Source organism: Corticium candelabrum, chromosome 7 (genome assembly GCF_963422355.1).
Source record: "Corticium candelabrum chromosome 7, ooCorCand1.1, whole genome shotgun sequence".
Taxonomy (NCBI): domain Eukaryota; kingdom Metazoa; phylum Porifera; class Homoscleromorpha; order Homosclerophorida; family Plakinidae; genus Corticium; species Corticium candelabrum.
Window position 1 is genome coordinate 5,917,409 of NC_085091.1, and position 20,337 is coordinate 5,937,745.

General features: G+C 41.2%; 1 protein-coding gene across 1 annotated transcript; it reads right to left on the reverse strand.

Annotated features, from left to right (window-relative positions):
• Positions 1–1,251: 1,251 nt before the first annotated feature.
• On the reverse strand, positions 1,252–12,387 carry LOC134181759 (uncharacterized). The gene is made up of 9 exons (XM_062649025.1): positions 12,295–12,387; positions 10,383–10,594; positions 8,884–8,954; positions 8,773–8,820; positions 6,660–6,784; positions 6,423–6,591; positions 6,083–6,367; positions 5,951–6,017; positions 1,252–1,534 (listed from the first exon to the last, which is right to left on the reverse strand). Exons 1-9 carry the CDS (start codon positions 12,385–12,387, stop codon positions 1,252–1,254), a joined length of 1,353 nt encoding a protein of 450 aa, XP_062505009.1.
• Positions 12,388–20,337: the final 7,950 nt, after the last annotated feature.

The window sequence follows — 20,337 nt, forward strand, 5'->3', positions numbered from 1 at the left end:
CGTACTGAATACAGTAGAGTGAGCGTGCTGTGCGCGCTTTCTGGTCTGGAAGATCGAGGCTAGCTGTAGGTTAGCCTCGTACCCAGGCCCTCTTGCGCGCCCGGAGAAGAGGGCCTGGTACACGTTGTATTCGCATGCGCGCATAAATTAGAAGGAAATCGTGGTAATACATGCACGCATGCGGAACCGACGTTGTTTAGAATCTCGAGCCGATAATGTCGCGCGCAGTGAGACTCAATTTGGCTGAAGGCAGAGCTTCTGGTTTTGATATGGTGTTGCACTACGCTCTAGGCAAGCTTAAGCTGTGTAATGTAGAGCTGAAGGAGCAGCAGCGTGTTGTCGTAGAGTACATCTACAATGGAAACGACGTCTGCAGCTGGCTTCCTACAGGATACGGTAAATCGCTGTGCTATCAACATACACCGTATAGGGTTGACTGTAAGCTAGAGAAATGTGGTGAAGAAGATTGTGGATATGTCGTCATTGTCGCGATCGTGTCTCCTATAGTATTGCTGATGATAGAACAAGTCAAAGATTACGCGAACGCGGAGTTTCATTTGACCTTGGGTCTAGATCTAGGGCTTCATCACTACTGAACACGGAAGCTGTTTCACTGTCGATTGCGCGCGACATTATCGGCTCGAGATTCTAAACAACGTCGGTTCCGCATGCGTGCATATATTACCACGATTTCCTTCTAATTTATGCGCGCATGCGAATACAACGTGTACCAGGCCCTCTTCTCCGGGCGCGCAAGAGGGCCTGGGTACGAGGCTAGCTGTAGGTGTGCACGAGTCAAAACATACGGGTCTGTGTTCTACTCGCATGGATGCTGAAAGCAAACAACTCTGAGACGGTGAGTCACAGTTCTTGCAACTGCAACTTAGTTTAGTTTGTTTGATAGCGTCCGTGTTTGCTTGCTTGGGTCCATGCGGTAACACATTCTGAGTATAGTGTTAGTCAGTTTTTGGTTTTCTGTGATTGATTGAAGTGATTCGGTTGCCTCTGTAGCTTTCTGCACTGATGGTAGTGTGCACACCAATGTTAGGACATTTGTTAGACAGCATATCATGGCTTAATGAACACATTTGTATCAATTATTTGTTACTTTACTCTTTGTGACTGTGAATCAGTGCGATTAGCCTAACCAGATTTATGGTTGTATATGTAAAAACGGCTTTACTTGACAGATACTTGTCTGTATCTATTATTCTCTCCTCCCTTATTTCCTCTAACTCTTGAAGGCCACTCTCACAATCTCGTAGCCTCATTGAAGGCTTCCAAGACTGTGTCGGCTCGGTTGTTGTCTGAACAAGTTAAGTACACAACCATCCGAGAATAGCCGTCGATACCACCGTGCACAACCAGACGCCAACGTATCAGTGAGTGGTGACTGTCAATATGCCACAAACTGTTGGGTCCTAGAACATTATATGTTCTTCTTTGAACGGCAGCGCCCCATCGCATAGCCGAAGCAATGGGGTCGGCAGTTACGAGAGCTGACCTGCACCTGTGTCTTTGGACGTATATTCCCCTGGAACGAAGAATACCCATAAGCATTGAACAGCCGGTATGGGGTTGGTTCCGAACGATTTTCTGGACGATTTCCCTTAAGTTGTCGTCCAAAATATCTGAAAAAATTCTAAAAACAAAATCTTACACCAATTTCCGAAAAGCGTTTTAGTTACGCACCAAGACGTAGGAATCCCCAAGGTTTGGCAACGGCGCCAAATTGTATATCGGTGAACCAAATGCATATCAGCTACTTGAGAATATGAAAAGTCACAAGAATATGGATAAATTAATTGTTCGCCATCGATAGGCACTCGTGGACGGCCGCGTTGTCGGTATCTTTCTGAGTTATGTGAACTATGAACCGATCTAAGTACTGCTGTAGCAGAACAATGGTGTAATACCATTTGAGCAGTCAGCTGATCCCAAGCATGAAGGAGAGTACAGAATTGAGTCTCCAGATCGGAAATTGCACGACGTGTTTCGGGTAGTAAAATTGTATGATGTTCTTCGTCTAAAGACCTTAGTACGCGCACTGCCCTATATACACTTAAAGGCTTACAATTTTATAGCAGAATATATCAGATCAGGAGTCGATGGAAAAACGAACGTATGGACGTGCGGACGAACACGATAGACAGACAGACAGACAGACAGACAGACAGACAGACAGACAGACAGACAGACAGACAGACAGACAGACAGACAGACAGAAAGACAGACAAACAGACAGGCAGACAGACAGTTGGCTCTGGGTAGTCTGCATTGCTCTTTTTTAAGTGTTACATGTATGTTTGATTTATTAAGTCTAGTCCTACTAAACTCTCGTAGTTACAGAAATATATATAGTTACCTTGCTAGCATTGTATTATAGATGTATGTTTGAAATAAATGTTATTTGACAAACACACAGACAAACAGACAAACGTTCAGACACTCAGACAGACTAACAGACAAACATAATTCTGAGCTGCTGCCAGAAGGGTCCTGCCCATTGGTCATTTCTCTCGTTTTTGAATATTTTTACCGTTGGGGCGAACAAGCAGTAAAGTCTTTGAGCAAACTGGCAAAGAGTGCAAGGAATGATGAAGGAAAACGAAATGAGACCGACTTCAAGACAAAGTGGCGATCAATATCATATCAGTGACACTAGCTACAACGATGTAATGCGAAAGTCATCTCGGACAAAACTATTAACATAGCCAGATATACTAGATCGTCATAACGTAGTGTAATTGGCTCAGGACCGTAATGGTCCTGTTAACGTTGTACTAGTGTTGCTGTGGACGTTTCTATTTTAGTTGCTCATGATGTAAATGTTTGATTTAAATGGCAAATACGTGTATTGACAGACAGACAGACAGACAGACAGACAGACAGACAGACAGACAGACAGACAGACAGACAGACAAACAGACAGACAGACGAACGGACGGACGGACGGACGGACGGACGAACTGACGGACGGACGGACGGACGGACGGACGGACAGAAAGACAGACAGACAGACAGACAGACAGACAGACAGACAGACAGACAGACAGACAGACAGACGTGACACCGTACATAGTACTTTTAAAAACAAAAATGCTTTAGCAAAGTCTAATATTTTGATGTGTGAAGCACTGAATGTCTAGAGATATAGCCCTGCCATCATCATCTATTGGTAAACTCTTAGTTAGTCGTAGTCGTATATTACGTTTTGGAAAAGTTGCAGAAAAGCGCTTTGGTCAATACAGGTAAAGGTGCAGCGAGCAGGCGCAAACTTAACGTACACAAACGTCAGACCGTCTCATAGAATTAGCTTTTTATCTTCTAGGCGAACAGCTGATCTTTCGAGAAGAGACTCTGATCCACGATCGTCAACGGTTTGCAAATGCACCTGGCAGTCTTCTAGTACATCTTCAGATACTGCAGGAAAGACATTACTCTAGGGCAAGTGGTACACGTACTCAGCAGGTAGAGGTCACTGACACAACGGTGAAAGAATGTAGCGTTTGTAGCTTGCGACATCATTGTCACTTCCGAAGCTATCTTTAGCAATCTATCACTTTTGCCGCCAGCGAATGAGAATCGCATATGTCTGCACCAGAATCGCATATATTCAAACGCAGTACAGAATCGCATGTATTTGCACCATGCAGAATCGCATATCGTTACAGTACAGAATTGCAAATATTCGCATGAGAATTGCATCTATTCAAAGTACAGAAACGTATATATTTGCGCCACAATCGCATGTATTCACGAAGAATCGCATAAACTTTTCAAAAATGCATTGCAGCGACTATGAAATCGCATAAAATAGTCATACAGGATCCTATATATATATATCTATGGAGGGCAATCGTATATATTGGGACAGAAATGAAAACTATGCCGAAAACAAATTGCAATTAAGATAAAAATGGCATAGATCTCGGCTAGCAAAATCGCACAAATGTTTCAGACAATGAACATATTAGAGATGGAATCGCATATATTCAGTATCTTTTGGAATAAATTTGCCTAAAATTGCAAATATTTGTTCAAATCGAATATTGCAACGCATGGCCTGCCATACATGATCCTGGCCTGAGACTCTGATTGGATGTGTGGAATGCGTGGCTAAGATTCGTTTTGGAAACACAAACTTTCTAGGCTGATGAGCTTCCTTTATGCTAGATACATCTATATAACCGCTCATTGCAGCTGTTCACGGTCTATACAACGAATCCAGAAACGTTAGATGTTGAGCAGCAGCGCATTAGCAATCACTTTAGTTTTAGTAGGCTCGGTTTCTTTGGATTACAGTGGAAGTGTCAACTGTATAAGTGATAAGTAGGGCTGCAGGGCCTTAGGAGCTGTGAGTCGGTGCGACCAGAGGCTGCATGCGTGTACAACTAGGACCACACTTTCGTATGGTAGCGCACGCTAAATGACCACGCCTTTTAACGCGCGCTAGGCCGCACCACGTTTTAATTGCTTTCTACGCCACTGCCAGAGGCTTGCAATCGTCCAAGCCCGTGAATATGCTTTGGCCGATAATGCTCACTCTACTGTCTTCCTTCTGCTGGATAAATAACGCAGGTAAGAGACGTCACATTGCGTGTTTTGCCAACATCCTAGCCAGACAGCAAAAAAACGTGAAATTTGACATGTGAACGATTTTGAGGTAATGCCAGTAGGTCATACCTCGCTACACTGTAAGCTCTTACTGTTACATTGTAACTAGCGGTTTCCGGTTCTTGCTCTTTGTTCTGCTGGACGTGGAGGAACGTCGTGATCGTCGCGACTTGGCACGTGTTCGCAATTGCTTTGTTGCCGCAATTGAAACGTCGTGCTACGAATTGTAGGCGATGTGCCAAAATTTCGCAATGATTGCCTCATGGGCGGGTGAAATTTTGGCACGCGTTTTGCTTCCAGGTGTACCGCTCATCGGTACCAGCTTCCGTTCATTTTCACGACCTTCTGCACAATTGTGGCTTTTTGGTTTCGAGTTGTTTGCGGTGACGTTTGACACCGTGAGTGCTGACTTCTTGCGAGCCTAGAATTCCGCAAATTTCGAGGGAGTTTGGTTGTTATGTTATCGGTCGATCACATCGCTTGTTGAGAGAAGCTGCAGGTATTTATCGCGTCTGTGAGATATTTTCGGAATGGAGGAGACTATATACGTCCGGCGACAACGTCTGTAGCAAGTTGCGACGAGACTGGTTCTAGTTGGACGTCATTATAGGATTGGGACGTCATTGTTGCTATTTGAATTAAACAGGTTGCTATTTTAACTACACAGTGATGCCAAAATTGAAATGTCACTGCCTTGTGCAAGGTCTGTTTTGGTCACGTCCACCACATTTGCAGTGGCATGACCCCCTGAAAGGTTTCTCTAGAAAAAATCACTCCACTGAGCATATTTGTAAATGCAATTCAATTGCTGTCGTTTCTACTGACGTAATTTTCTCTCGTTTCGCGATGATCTTATTTGCTGTTTTCGCTAAACTACACCGTCGCCCTGCCCACGCGTTGTCAAGTGCACAGCCGGGAATCCACGTGCAACGCTTGCGGTCTATTTTGCTACACTGTCTCTCTTTGCAGATCCCTGTCAAGAGCGTCCGGCTCTCTTCTTCAAGTGCGTTTCGCCGGCAAGAAATTCATGCATTCCCCGCTCGTGGGTTTGCGACGGAGAGAACGACTGTTTGGACGGCTCCGACGAGACGATTTGTGATGGTGAGTTCTAGTTGTAGACATAATTATGTAAATTTTTGAGGGAGTTTGCTTCCTCTCTGTGTGAGTCTGGTGGTTTTGTGGCTTGGCGGCAGGCCATGTATCCTGTTTGGTGCAGAGAATCTGGTGTAGTCTAGTAATACAAGTTGGTAGGAAGCCAATATTCCTATTACATTATCCGCCTGACCTACGCACTTTGAATAGAAAACAACAGTTGTGGTAGTTGTAATAGTACATTAGTCTCGCCTCCAGACTCTCTATATAGACATCGCCTATAGTTGTAACAGATGTCATCGGTGGAACTGTAATAATTGGTATGATGATTACGTGTTATACATAATTGTGTGTATTAGATATACTTGCTAACCTTGAACGTCGATGACTGTAAACCAAGAAATTCCTCGGTCGACGAACAGAATTTCGTATATTCCAAAATCTACTTCAGTCACATATGACATGATAAAGCGAAATCTAGAATAGCTACTATAGAAATATATTCGCTCATCGGCTGAAGTATTTAGATATATTCCATTTTTGTAAATCTTGAAGGTTCCCAAATCGAAGCAAGAGAAACAGTATATATAAATGTAAGCTCGCTGATGCAGGATCGGAGTTAGAGTGGTGTAAATGCGCCAGAAGCGAAAATACCTGTCTACAATAAACACAAAACAAGGTAACCTTATTTCTGTCAAATGCTTAACTCTCACCAGTAGCGTTCGACGCCGATAACGTGGCTAGATCGGACTCTACATGCCCCAATGAGTTGTTGACATAGCAAGAGTAATTTCCCAAATCAGCAAGAGTCACTTCAGAAATTAGTAGCCATTGACTTCCTTTTGTAAAGTAAGTGCTTGTTTTTTCTATTTGCATTCCATCCTAGAACAAAACAAACATATCAATTAGTGATACGCCAATTAATAACTAATATTTGCTTATCGATTAACCTTTCTCCAGTTGACATCAGGGTCAGGAATGCCATACACTTGGCGCCAAAATGCCGCTTGTTGAGCATATTTAACAAATGGTTCAAAATGAATACTGTCAGGGTTTTGAATTAAAACTGGAAAAACTAAAACAACAACAACATATAAAGTATTCAAGTAACTTCATTATGCATATCTACAAGTTGTACAATTTAGTAGTAAGAAGTAAATTGTATCTATTTTTACTGTAATTAGTCAATGGTCGAGACCGTATTTCAAAGTTTCTAGGGTGGGCAGAATCCTCTCTTCTTGGCCGTGTTTTTATGACATGATTTTCTACATGTATGATTGTTATTCGCTGGTTTCCTCGATTCAAAATAGGCGCTTAGTCATTGCTCTAGAGAAACTTAATTAAAGTTTACGGCAGTTAACCAAGGTCGCCACAATGGTCGCAAGGTGATTGTCTCTCAAATTTTGCATGACAGAGCCTCTCGTTAAGTAGTTCATAATGATAAACAATTATTAAACCGAGGCACAGCCTTCTGTTACAGTAATGGAGTCTTGCTTACAATATCTTTGCTGTTAAAGACTAAAATATGGAAAATTTGATGGAAATAATTTATTCTGTAGTCAATTTATTGACGATACTATTATCTGGCTATAGACACATTGAAAACCAATGATATCTTATCTGGCTATACACCCATTGAAAACCAATGATATCTTCATGAGACACGCTCCTGTTATTAGCAGCAAATAAAATTGTATCATACAATCATTTTGCAAACACTAAACTTTGAGCAAGCACGCTTGTGGGTGATACATGTGCTAGCAGTTGTGAGTTTAGAGAGATAGATTCATGCACTTTATACAATTCCGTAGTGTCACATAAATTGGTGAAATACACTAAAACACGAAAAGAAAATAGAACTATATCGAGCAATTGATCAACTACGCTTAGCTATAAATGACAGGCAAGCCTGCAAAGACTAACGCATGTAACGTAGAGATTGTCTATCCTTCATTGGAGTCTGTTCTCTTGTCACTCTGCTGTACACCAACCGGTTTCTCTTTTGATTTAAAACAACACTTACAACAATGACACAATTTCCTGAATCTTTGTTTACACCCTCACATACACAGAAGCAAGCCTTCGAACGACGATCAAATTTGTTCTCGTAAACTACTCTGAGTTTAGACACCATGCGTGTTACAAACATCTAAATCATACTAAGCCAGAGTTATTAAAATTGCAACAATTTTCTTAACACCTTCGAAATAGTCTGCAATTCAAATAGTAAATTTATCAATTAGGGAATACAAATTAAATTTCCGTATAAAGATCGTAAAACAGGAAAACCTTTGATTTTACGTTGGCTGTTCCAGGAAAGTAAGTGTTTGTTGCCTATTTCAAACTATACATCTGTAATTGTCACTCAACAAGTCCTTATACTCACTCTAATTAGCTGACTACCATTTTTTCTTTGTCTGTTTCCTGTCTTTTGTACCTTCCCTACGACCAAACGCTAATACTGCTGCGGTCTTGATTGAATCAGTTTTGTAAAACAAGAAGGACGAAAACATTTCGAGCAAACATGGACACTTGTTCAGTCACACCAACACGTGCAAACACACACATGTGCAAACGCACACTTGCAAACACACACACACACACACACACACACACACACACACACACACACACACACACACACACACACACACACACCTCATCCACACTCATATAAACCACGCAGACTGGAAGTGAGTCAACGCATTTCAGTAACATTCCAATTGCTCTTAGCTGGTTTATAACATGCCAATGTGTCCGTCCGTATTTCACGGATATCTGACCAAAATACGTCATAGTTGAGACTGCAAAATTACTGTAAACGTATTAATAAGAAAGCAACAACACTGTTACAACACAATACTGCACTGCATTATATCGAATTAACATAAAGGTTTTTAAATTGAGAAAATACTTGGTCTGATCTCTTCATTTTGGCAGTAAAATATAGGTATTAAACACATAATAGCCTACAGTGTACAATTTGTAGAAACGATGAAAAATAAATAGTAACTACTACCATTTACTACAAGTGCAAGATATACTACAAAACGAATATTTTACCATGAACTGTTAATTGGTAGCTCCTCTGTATTTTTCCCAAGTAGTTTCCTGCTTCGCAAATGTACCAGCTTGTATCCGTTTCGTTAACATGAAGGAAAGTTAGCTCATTACCACTTAGCTCCACAAAAGAGTTATCGTTTTTAGCAACGCAAAAACCGTTCTTTTTCCAACCAATTTTGGTTCTGGCATTCCGACAGCATCACACTTTAGACTGACCTTGTCTCCTTTAACAACAATAGTGTGAATGTGGTCACCATTGACAGCATTCAGGAATTTGGGAATGTAGCCTAAACAGCAAATTCAAATTCACGTTTCTATGCATATGTGCTTGCAGATCACGGCACAACTACTGACCTTGATATGTATTCCAATAAAGATAAAATCCTTGATCAGTGACCGAGCTGTCGGATTTGAATACTATTAGAAACGATCTTTCCATAATTGTTTCGTACGGGATGCCATATCCGTGGTATTCGCCGACCAGGTCAGAATTTGTTGTTTCTCCTTTGTATACGCGGAGATAGACAAAATTTTTCTCTGTGTCGAAAAATTTAAATGAGAGAACGACAGTAGTTGTAGAAGGCACATAAACAATCCAGCGACAGTTTTCGTCATTCTTGTAATTCATTGGAAATTCTGGTGACGTTATACGACCAGTAGCAGAAGAAAAATTGCCACCACATGGTTCTAGCAAAAAGAGTGCTATCGCTTACATAACGTATGATTAAATATCTTTGCTTCTAGTAATTAAACTGTTTATTCAGTCGTGTAGTAATAAATTGACTTAAGCAAGCATGTTGAACCAATTTTACACCTACCATCAGCAGCTTCTTTATATGATTTCAGTAACCTGACAATGTTACTGCCTGAGAAACACTATTTGGTCTCCTACAGACGGTATTTGACACGATTTTCAGAAATGTTGAAATATATTACGTAATATGCCTCGATGGCTTCGTATTTCCAAGCTTCTATCACATTTACAGAAACATATGTGACCAAACAATAGGAACAAATGCGTCATTCTCTTCTTCTGATAAATGCTTAAATTAATACCAGTGGTTAGTAGGCAAAGATCAGCAATAGCTCAATTTCAAATTTCAATATTATTGTACACTAAATTTGTGAGAATCAATGGAATATCTGACGCTACTGCTAGTATATAATATGTGATTAAAGGAAAACTCACAACCAATAGCAACCGTTTACTGCAGACTTCTACCATAACAGTCCGTCAGCCAAGGCTTGGTTTTGCGGGGGCGAGGCTAGAATATAAATTTTTATATCCGGGAGCTATCCGCCTTCCTTGACGTGTTTGCTTTTGGAAATCTACTGGAAAGAAGGACACTAGGACGAAGATCACTGTCTGTAGAAGATCTGCACGTAAAGGACAACATATTGGCTAAGTCTTATCCAACTAAAGTGACGAGAGACTGGCGTATTTGCGACTAATCACGTGGTAGTGTGTCGCTATAGTTTCTTAGCACACTGCCATCTCTTGGCGTTCTTTCAGCAACAGCCTAGGAAATTGTAGAGGGCATGTGATAGCGTTTTAGTGCATCTGGAATCTGGTGTGCATCTACAAACACGGGAGGTTTCTGACCCCAAACTTGACGCACTGTGCAGTAATGGGAGTAAGAATCGTCAAGTATAGGTCTACGTCGAAACCAGGTTTCTGGGCCTCAGCAGTCTTATGAGGTTGGATATCGCTACTCTGTTGAGATTTCTTTGTGCTCAGTGCTGTTTTCAACGAGTTACGATATGCCTTTACTTGTTTGTAATATGAGTTCTTAATGTTCGCTTGTTCTGTTCTTCTGTAACTCTATCAAATTGATTTTCAAGTTTGCTGATAGTTGTAAGTGTTCTGATAATATAAGGAGTCCTAACTAGCCAAGGGGATTGATGTTGAAGAGATGTAGAGGCTGAACTGTTAGTTCATGCATTTTAATACGTGCTGTACATATGTATCTACTGTGGGGAAGAGAAAAAGTGGAGAAACTGTTTATCCTGGAAGAGATTGTCAGTCTTGTGCTAGATGTGGCACCTCTGCAGAGATCCAGACAAATTGAAAGAAGAGTTGAAACAGTAGGTAGTGGCTGCTCTTGAAATCAAATCAACCCAAAGTCTTGCTTGTGTCACAAATGTGAACAATAATCACTCAGAGTATTAATTATTATCAAATATCACTATCACACGACAACAAAATTCATTAGAGAGAGAGAGTCTCTTACAAGAGGAATAATGAGTTTGTGTAATGAGACCAATTTTCCTATAATTATAAAGCCACGTAACTGCAGTTAATTATTGATAGATAAATTATTAAATTAATTGATTAGTTGACTAATTGTTGCACAGTGATTACCTGAATATACTGTACTAGACACGTTCAATAGTCCAATTTGTTTCTGTGATACACACATGCGTTGTGTATTACATCAGACTATTCTTTTCATGACAGATCAACATTTAATTAACCAAAACCAAAACAGTAGAAATAATACTACTACTAGAATACGCTAACAAGTAGTTTGTCAGTTTGTACGGTGTCTACAGTAGCCTTACATTCACTCAATGCCGATTCTGGCGTGGCTTTGACGTTAGCATCAGCGGTAATGCAAGGTGATTACAACAAGTGCCATTCGTAGATATGAGAACACGGCCGTCTCAAAGAATCTAGTTTTCTGACAACACCGTACGATGATAGTACGGTAGACAAGCCTCAATTGAGAAAGGCGTCTAGTGGTCTGTCATCTCAACGGTGTTCCAGTGCGTAGTTGCCACTTCCGGCGTAGCATGGCGTTTCCCATGCAACTGTCCTCTCCCCAAACAAGGTCTCAAAGAGCGCTGTTGACTTCGCAGGTGTTCGAACAACGAGCCCGTATATCATACTATGTAACACATGTCTTCCGGAACCGTCGGAAGAGTCTTAATCTTATGTATTGCAATACAATGCCTATTTCGTCATGGTGCAGCACGTAAAGCTATATGCAGGGGTACAGACCGGCGCGCTAGAAAATAAAAGCAAGGCCATACTGGACGTTGGCTGACGGACTGAAAACGGAGAAATAAAGCATAGAAATGTCATGTATGGGCGTGTTTAGTACCCATATGTTTCTTTCAGACTAAGTGATTGCTAGGTAGCAAGAAAGACCGATACCTGTGCAATTTCAAGGTCATAATTGTGAGACATCTGGAAGGAAGTTGTGATTTATTGATTAAAGCAAACTGGGACGTCAAACTTATCATGATGTGTTTCTTTCTTACTATTTCTTTAGCACACTTGTGAAACTTTGTTAGGGTAGTGCTGGGTTCATTTGCTTGGCGGTACACCTGTTTTAAATCAAAAACGAGTGCAATTTCTCAGTCATCTGGTCTCTGCTTTGAAAACGTTTGCCATCTATTAGAATGAGGAGACGCTACACATGCGGTGAGCCTGGGGCAGTGGCACTCTTCTCAGCACTGTTTTCATAGTTGCAGTTTGTAAATTGTGTCAAGCAGCCAAGCGCAGTACCCTTCAATAACCCAAATGCAGTCACTAAATGTGCAGCCTCGTTCATAAAATTCATCAAACGAATTCGGCAAATGTTCCTCCAAAAGTTCTCTCAAATTGTCCATGTTGGCCACTAAGGTTGTGCGAATAACTTCACGCTGCAAGACAACCCTGTAGAAGGCTCAATTCTGAGTGATACAATTCAGTGTCTGTTGCTCCTGCTCTGAATAACAGTCATGAACATAAACAAAAGTCTGTGTTGTCTAGAAGGCCCTAATTTGGTTTCTCTTGATGTTCGGTCTCTAATGCGCTATCATCTTCTCCAGTTAGAGTTTCAAGCTCGTCTGAGTCTACCTCAGGTTTGTATAAGTATGGCAATATCTGATTAAATGAAAAACCTGCAATCTCTGCAATGACTGCAGAACACAATTAACAAAACCGCAATTATGAAGACAGTGCTGAGAAGAGATCCAATGCCCCAGGTTCACAACATGCAGAGCGTCTCATACACGTGCAAAACTTTTTCAAAGCAGAGACAAAACGACTGAGAAATCACACTCCTTTTCGGTTTAAAACAGGTGAACCGTCAAGCACTACCCTAAATAAGTTTTACAAATGTACTATAGACAAATAACAGAAAAGAAATACATCTCGATAACTTTGAAGTCTCACTTTGGTTAATCAATAAATCACAACTTGCTACTATATTTCTCACAATCCTTACCTTGAAAAGTGCACAGGTATCGGTCATCCTTGCTAACCAGCAATAATTTAGTCTGAAAGAAACATACGGGTAATAAACACTTTTAAACAGGACAATTCAATGCTTTATTTCTCTGTTATAATAGCCGTCTACAGTAAACGGTTGCTAGGGGTTGTGTCATGACGTGATAGCTTTAATCTGAGATATTTTTGATTTTGGTGAAAGTTCTCTTTAAGTTTCGTTGTCACCGCTTTTAAGAGAAATATAACAAACATAATCTAGGAACCAAACGTCACTTTGCTATGAAGTAACTTAAGCCGCTACCGTCAGAACAAATATAAATTTGCTAAAATGACGCCATATTAGAGTAATTGAATGGAAGATTATTTAATTAGTTATGACTTATGTTGAAAGTTTAAGAAAATTAGTGACTGGCGAAAGAACAAATGTTTCTTACACTGATATGGTTTAATTCCTACACCATCTCTACAAAAGACCATACGGTCCTCAAATACAAAATTAGTTGTAATTATTGTGCCGTACAAAATTTAGTTGAGAAACACAGTCGATTTCGTAGGCACACGTCCTGACGATTTGCTAAATCACGCTTTTTCTTGAAGTGCCTTTTCGTGAACGGATATTTTGTGACTGCCTCTGGTAACTTCAATTAATTAATCAATTTCAGTAGATTGTAGCAAAGAAACGATATTGATATAATAGCAGCTCCGTTGTCGCAGTAGTTTAAAGTGTTTCTGCCTAAGTGAAGTGTATAGGCAAATACTCAACTAAGCTAAAGCCTAAAAATAGAATTAATTAAATTTACCTGAGCAGTTGTATCCTGACCATTGAGGAGCACACTTGCAGCCGCCACACACACCAACAATTGATCCTCCATTCAAGCACACAAGTGGGCAGCCTAACGAGAAATAATTAACAATAATTTACAAAGTTTTTTCAATACTGACTATAGCATAAAATACAAGGTAAGTACACATTTCGTGTAGAAATGTTTCGATTCATTAAAGCTTGGCTATTCTGACATAGTCTACAATTATTGTACAAAATTATGTATGCACGTCATTATACAAATGGAGTTGTTTGAGGTTTTTACAGCTGTCGACAACTATAGTGTCTACATACCATTTGAAAACATTTGTTATAGCGTTGTCCTCAAGTCTGGAAGGGATGGTCAATCATAACGCAAAGGCATCCCCACTTTTCCTTTTTACTTCCACAGCATGGATATCAGCCTTTGCAAGAAAAGTGTCAATATGGGAATGCCCACACACACACACACCTGTCACGACTTCTTTCGACTACAGCCTTCGTCATAGAGAAATTCAAATGTGTTCTATCAAACAGATAGTTAATTAATTAATTAATGTTGTCGTCATCACATCGCACTAAGATTAAGGTGACTTTTTGGCTAGCTGAGGTAAACATGTCGCATTGGCTTGACATGCTTAGATGTCGTGGTATTAATTGATTAATTAGACTTTCCACAAGCAAAGAAACCAAACGTTCACATTAGTCACGTGATATCGATATAGAAGCGAAAGTATCGTTTTCAAGGTGCAATGTAGACGCTCGCAAGTCCGATCTGATCGCGATCATTCTGGTCTAGTGTGGAAGCGCCTTCAATTAGGAACTAAGTAATGTGTTCCGTTGTTTAGCTCATGAATAAAATATAGGATCCGGTTTCACTCAGTGCGTCATTGTCACGACGGCTGCTGCTCTGATAGCCAGCAAAACTGGTTGCTACCCATTACAACTGTGATGTTACAAAGCCAAACAGATGCATCTGGTCTAAAGAAGTTAGCAGCTAAAATGTACAAGGTCTATCAGAGTTCAGATGGAAATATGACCTTTCTAGACAACTCATTTCAGACACCATACCTTGACTGTGGTGTAGATTGCAGAAGACAACCAGCAAGCTGATAAGCGCCTCGTGTACTTCCCAAAACATTGAAGGGTGTCGACTGGCAAGGTATATCTTCCACGTGAGTATTTTACTTTGTAGAGGCCCGTATGTGCAATACTAATATTGTAGAAAAGGGGGTTTTGCAATTAAGAGAACATTGAATCTGTATTACAAAACGTGTCTCTACAACCTTCTTTAGTGTTAAACATTTCGTAAACATTAAACATTTAGTAAATTTGCTGAACTCTGATTTTGACTTGTTTGTTTAATTGCAGTCTTCTTTAACTAGAGTTTACTAAAAGACACAAGTACCTGAGTTTTACAATATTGAATGTCGTAGCATTGCGTTGCTGGTTTTGTTGCTACTAATTAATGCTATGTCGATACAGTTTCTTGTGCTAAAAAATTAAGAAAAATTAATACAATGTATATAATACATGTTGTTATACGTACGAATAATGCTCTTGACCTATTATGTGCCACCAACTAAAGTACTAAAAAATTATGGATTACTAAGCTACGCAATTGATCTTCTACTTATTCAAACTAGCACACAGCTAAATGAAAAGAGTAGCAAATCAATACTAATTAAAATGTTACATATGTAGTTAAATAAAATTAATTAGCAAATATTTATGTTAAATGAAGGCACTTTTTACTAAATTCTTGGCAACTAAAAGATATTATGCGCTGGCTCGATTGTCACGTGGTTGCTGGGCAATTTCGGTGTCATAGATTTGCTAGCTCTAGACCATTGGAGGCTTACACGAAACTTGAGGGGGGACCTCAAGACAGGAGGCAGTGTGGAGTAAGAATGCGTTCCCCTTTACTTGGAAGCATGGAGCCATTGTCTGACTTCGCATCATGTTTCAGAGTACCGAAGCTACATCTTGCGAAACCTTGAACAAGGTTTTTGGATTGGCTTTGGCTATAGTCGCTTTGGATGCCGTAGGGCTAGACGGAACATGTCGGCAAAGATAGAATTGCCTCAGTGGTAGACGAGCACCTACGCGAAAAGAAATCGCTTTGCAGAGTTGTAACAGTAAGGAGTAAGGGATTGGTGTTCCTGTTAGCCCTTTTGGCGTCCAGCCAATATCCAATCAGCGGGAAAGTGGCGGTTGATTGCTAACATGTCGTCTCCTAATGGCTGATTGTAAACGATGCTATCGGTAAGTAGCTGATCTTATTGTTATATGGCAGCAGACCGGAAGGATTACCCTTTTTGGCCAACCTGCATCTGCAGACTGCGCATAGAAGATAATTGTACAAAGCGACGGCAGGCATCTGATGGGAATGAGGTAGAAAGGCGAGATTTTAATGCCTTTCTTCCGTTAAAGTTGCGCTCTGCTCCTAAGTTCTTTTCGGCGGTGCGAATGCTTTGTTTTAGACTTTGTACGGTGCTGGCAAGTCTTCAGCTCTCCATTATTTAGACGACTGTCTCTTTTTTGGCCAGCCAGGATCCGAAGAATATGCCAAAAGCCTGAGTTATGCATTGGCAACGTACAGACGCCTGGGCGTTTCGATAGCGGAGCACAAACTTGAAAGCCCAGCCTGTTGCATGACATTGCTTGGTATTGAGATTGAAAAGACCAAGCTTCCTTGAGTTTAGCCTAGAATAGGCTGAGGCGCCTCTGTGAGCTTCTAAAGAATAGTCGCACAGGCGAGACAGGAAACGTGAGTTGTTATCGCTTGTAGGATCTTTGCACCATGCCACCACCGCCGTTAAGCCTAGTCGTATGTCTTTTTGACGGTTGATCCTATTCTTCTTTCTGATATCCTTTAGTTCCGCTATCCCAGAGGATACTTCAAACAGCAACTCTTTCGTAGAATTTATGTCTTGCTCACTAAATCCACGCACAACCACATCTCGAAGTGTATAACGCGATACGTACCTCATTTTTTCTGAACGTAGCACAACACACCGCACATTGTTACTGAGCGAGATTCAGAAGACTGCTTTCACTTTCGGACTGTTTCCTTGATAGTCTTTCAGCTTCATGTTTGTCTCCTGTAGTGGAATACTGACACAAGTGTCTCTGATACCACTCCTCTGATATGACGGATACGACTGCCCCTGTGTCTAGCACTATCTTCATGGGCTGTCCTGCTATCTGGACTTGCACGGTATACTTAGGCGTAAATTGACCCATGGTGTGTATTCCACCCGATTCCTCCTTGTCTTGCTTCCCCTTGTCGATTGTGCGACTTTGTAGGTAAGAGATCCCAACCTCCTCCGCGGAATCTTCTTCCTCCACCTACCGAGTCTCTAGAGACTTGTGCCTGCACATGCTCTTCACATGACCGGCCTACAGACACGCAAAACACTTGGTCTTTTTAGAACGACATTCCTGCTCGTCATTGTTTCCGCCACATTGGTGACATCCTTGTACTTTCTTGGCCATCTGCTGTCCTGTTTTCTTGCCTTGTTGCACCTTCATACCATCCTTCTTCCGAGTGATCCCGATGCCATACACCTGTGAAGCTTCAGATGACATTCGACCAGTGAACTCTGCTGTGTTTTTGGCTGCCAGTTCCATACCGTGTGCGGTTTCAACTGCCTTCTGGAATGTAAATTCTTCTCAGACAATAGCCGCTTCTGTATGGCTTTATTTCTCAGCCCACACACCAATTTATCCCGCAACGCTTCGTCGAGAAATGTACCAAACTCACACCGACCTGTCAAGTGTTCTAGTACTACTAAATATCTCATTACACTCTCACCTGCTTGTTGGTTTCGCTGGTAAAACCGGAACCTCTCAGCTATCACCAATGCTTTTGGCTTGAAGTGTAATCTCAGCGCTTCCTTTAGGTCATCGTAGCTCTTCTCGCTAGGCTTCGCTGGCGTCAATAGATTCATGAGAACACTGTACGCTTTGCGCCAGTTGCTGTCAACAAGACACTCACACGCCTATCCGGCTCCTGCTCCGTCTCCTGCGACGATCTGTGCATTAATAGCGTTTGCCGACATCCAATGCTCTAAACTTTCGATATACGCGTCGAAGAATTCTTTCTCTTCGTCATAGTCCTCTATTTTTCCAATAGCGAATGTTGCTGTGGCCATTCTCACAGGCAAGTCTCGATCTGCTCGCACAATCCAGACACAATCCTCGTCGCCATTTGTAATATATTCTCTACTGGTATATCACGTACACCAAACGTACGATATTACTATACAGTGCAACTCGTAGACTGACAGCTAGAAAACAACTCAGACTATACAACCCAGACTGCGCATGCGTGCACTCTAGTACAGTTTGTACTGGTTTGTAGACTGGGAGAGTCATTCTCAATGTACATGAAAAGGAATAGCCTCCAGGTAGAAAGAAGGCACTCAGACAGAGATCTTCGTCACATTCTACAAAGGTGCAAGATAGCCATTGAGAAGTGTCCTAATAAGACTGCTAGTGTGAGATACCATTGTGAACCGCTAGTACCACTGGAAACTATACGGTAGCGTTGTAGCTTTGCTCTATCATAGGTTGTATTTTTACTGTGCATAGACATCAATATGAAGCAGTTATTTGTGGACTTTTGAGACAGCAGGCAAATGTCATACATTTAGCAGTCTGTAGAGCGTGTATTAGCAGAATGTCTCTGCTAATTTGCAAACCTGTCTGCTGAAATAAGATTCAACTGGCACAGCTATTTTGAAAGCTAAGTTTCATAACTGAAACAGCAGAAAAATCCTTGTTAGCTCAGACTCACCGTTTTAGCAAAAATATGCTAGATTAGCATTACCTTAAATTTTAGCGTGCAATAAACTGGATCAAAAAATGTGAGTGATCTTCTAAGCGCGGTGATCTGACGAATTCAAAACACTTGCAGCAAGACAGAAATAACAGCAATGCACAACAAACAAATAGCTAGTTTCGCACTCTTGAGTCGCGAATGAGGTCAGTTCACGGCAGGAGACCACGAAGGACCACCAAAAGTGACAACATCAAAGCCTTGTTTGGACCATCTCCTGCCGCTGATACAGCTGAAGAGGAACTTGTTGGTTTTTGAAACAAGAACCGAGCAATATTTGAGACTCCTGATGGGTTGTTGGCTTCATCAGTACAGGTCATGGCTGCGTAGAATGTCGTGTCTGTTTGAAAATCGAGTATCTGCACTGTAACATTTTGAGTTAGGCCGCCCTGCAGTGAACGAAGACTTCCGGACAGAATTTCACTTTCTGTGACATCTTTCTGCTCGTTGAAGCGAGATATGTTAAATAAGTCATAAAAACTGGAAGCAATACGCAAGCTGCAGCGATCAACTGTATGAAAACAAAATGTTGTCAAGTTTCTGTAGAAACCTAACGTGTTACAAAGACATTTAGAAAAATTACCAATGCCCGTGTATAGATCGTCCCCTGCAGAGTTCCAAGTGAACTGAACCAACTGATTTTGGTAATCGGTATAGACAGCTTGCAGGTCGACAATCCGAGCCGGAGGAATCATGTCTCGTGGACTGTAGTTTGTTACTGTAATAACTCCGGCTGCTTCCAAACGCATAAATGCCTCCAAATCTTCAGACACAAGCGTGGGACCTTCCATGTTTGAAATCAGGTTATCTGAGGGGTTGACGACAACGGCTATTGCGCTATGGCCATCGGCTGTAGCTTTTACCATAACGTTGTATCGCCCGTTCCCGACAACTTCAGTGAAATAGGACGTGTAGAAGCCGTCGTTTGGATACTCGTCAGGAACTGCAGTGACAATGAAATAAGGGGGTAGTCCAAGAGGAGATGGGATTATGAACTTCTTACCTACACCGTTGTCTTGAAGTTCAATGACGATCGCCGAATAACTTGGTCTGGAAACTAGAGCTGTTACAGTTGCTCCAGCTACTCCTCGGCTGCCTTTCGTTAGTTCTGCAGAGATGACAGGAGTAGCAGGAAACTCTACAATAGCATTGCTTATCCTCGCATGCAAGACAATCGGTTCAGAAGTTGACGGAAAAGAAGAGACGACTGTTGAAACCGTTTGTTGCGATGACGCAGGGTTGAACATGGTGTATGTCCAGTTGCCTACCTATACCAAGTCACATTTAAATACAAAAAATTGTGTACCACCGTTTTTCCTTAAGTGCCAGTAAATTACTCACTTCATCTAATCTTTGAAGCTGAAAATCTAAGCTCCTGAATGCCGAAAAGAAGACTGCGTCTGTGTTATTCATCACTCTGCCTGATGGGGAATTAACTCTGATCTGTGGAACTAGATCATCTCCAACGCGAGTACTCCAGGAAAAGCTTACTGTAGTGTTCACTCTCAATCCAGAGTCCAATAGAAAATAACCACTGGACTTGGTAAACGATGTAATGACAAAGGACGTTGATAAGATTTTTACGACAGCAGTGCTTCTAGAAGCTGAGCCACTGTTGAAAATTGAAAGAAACGCATCTGAAAGCAGGGCTGTTCCTGACTGCAAACAAATAGACAGATGGAAGAACAGAAAATTTTATAAACT

What these genes read in the sequence shown, in the direction of transcription:
- LOC134181759 (XM_062649025.1), bottom strand. Translation starts at nt 12,387, where the DNA reads ATGGACAATTTGAGAGAACTTTTGGAGGAACATTTGCCGAATTCGTTT. An exon ending in ATTACTGCACAGTGCGTCAA is followed by an intron (nt 8,955 to 10,382) that starts GTTTGGGGTCAG and finishes TCGGAATGCCAG; the next exon opens with AACCAAAATTGGTTGGAAAA. An exon ending in CTACCAATTAACAGTTCATG is followed by an intron (nt 6,785 to 8,772) that starts GTAAAATATTCG and finishes TTGTTGTTTTAG; the next exon opens with TTTTTCCAGTTTTAATTCAA.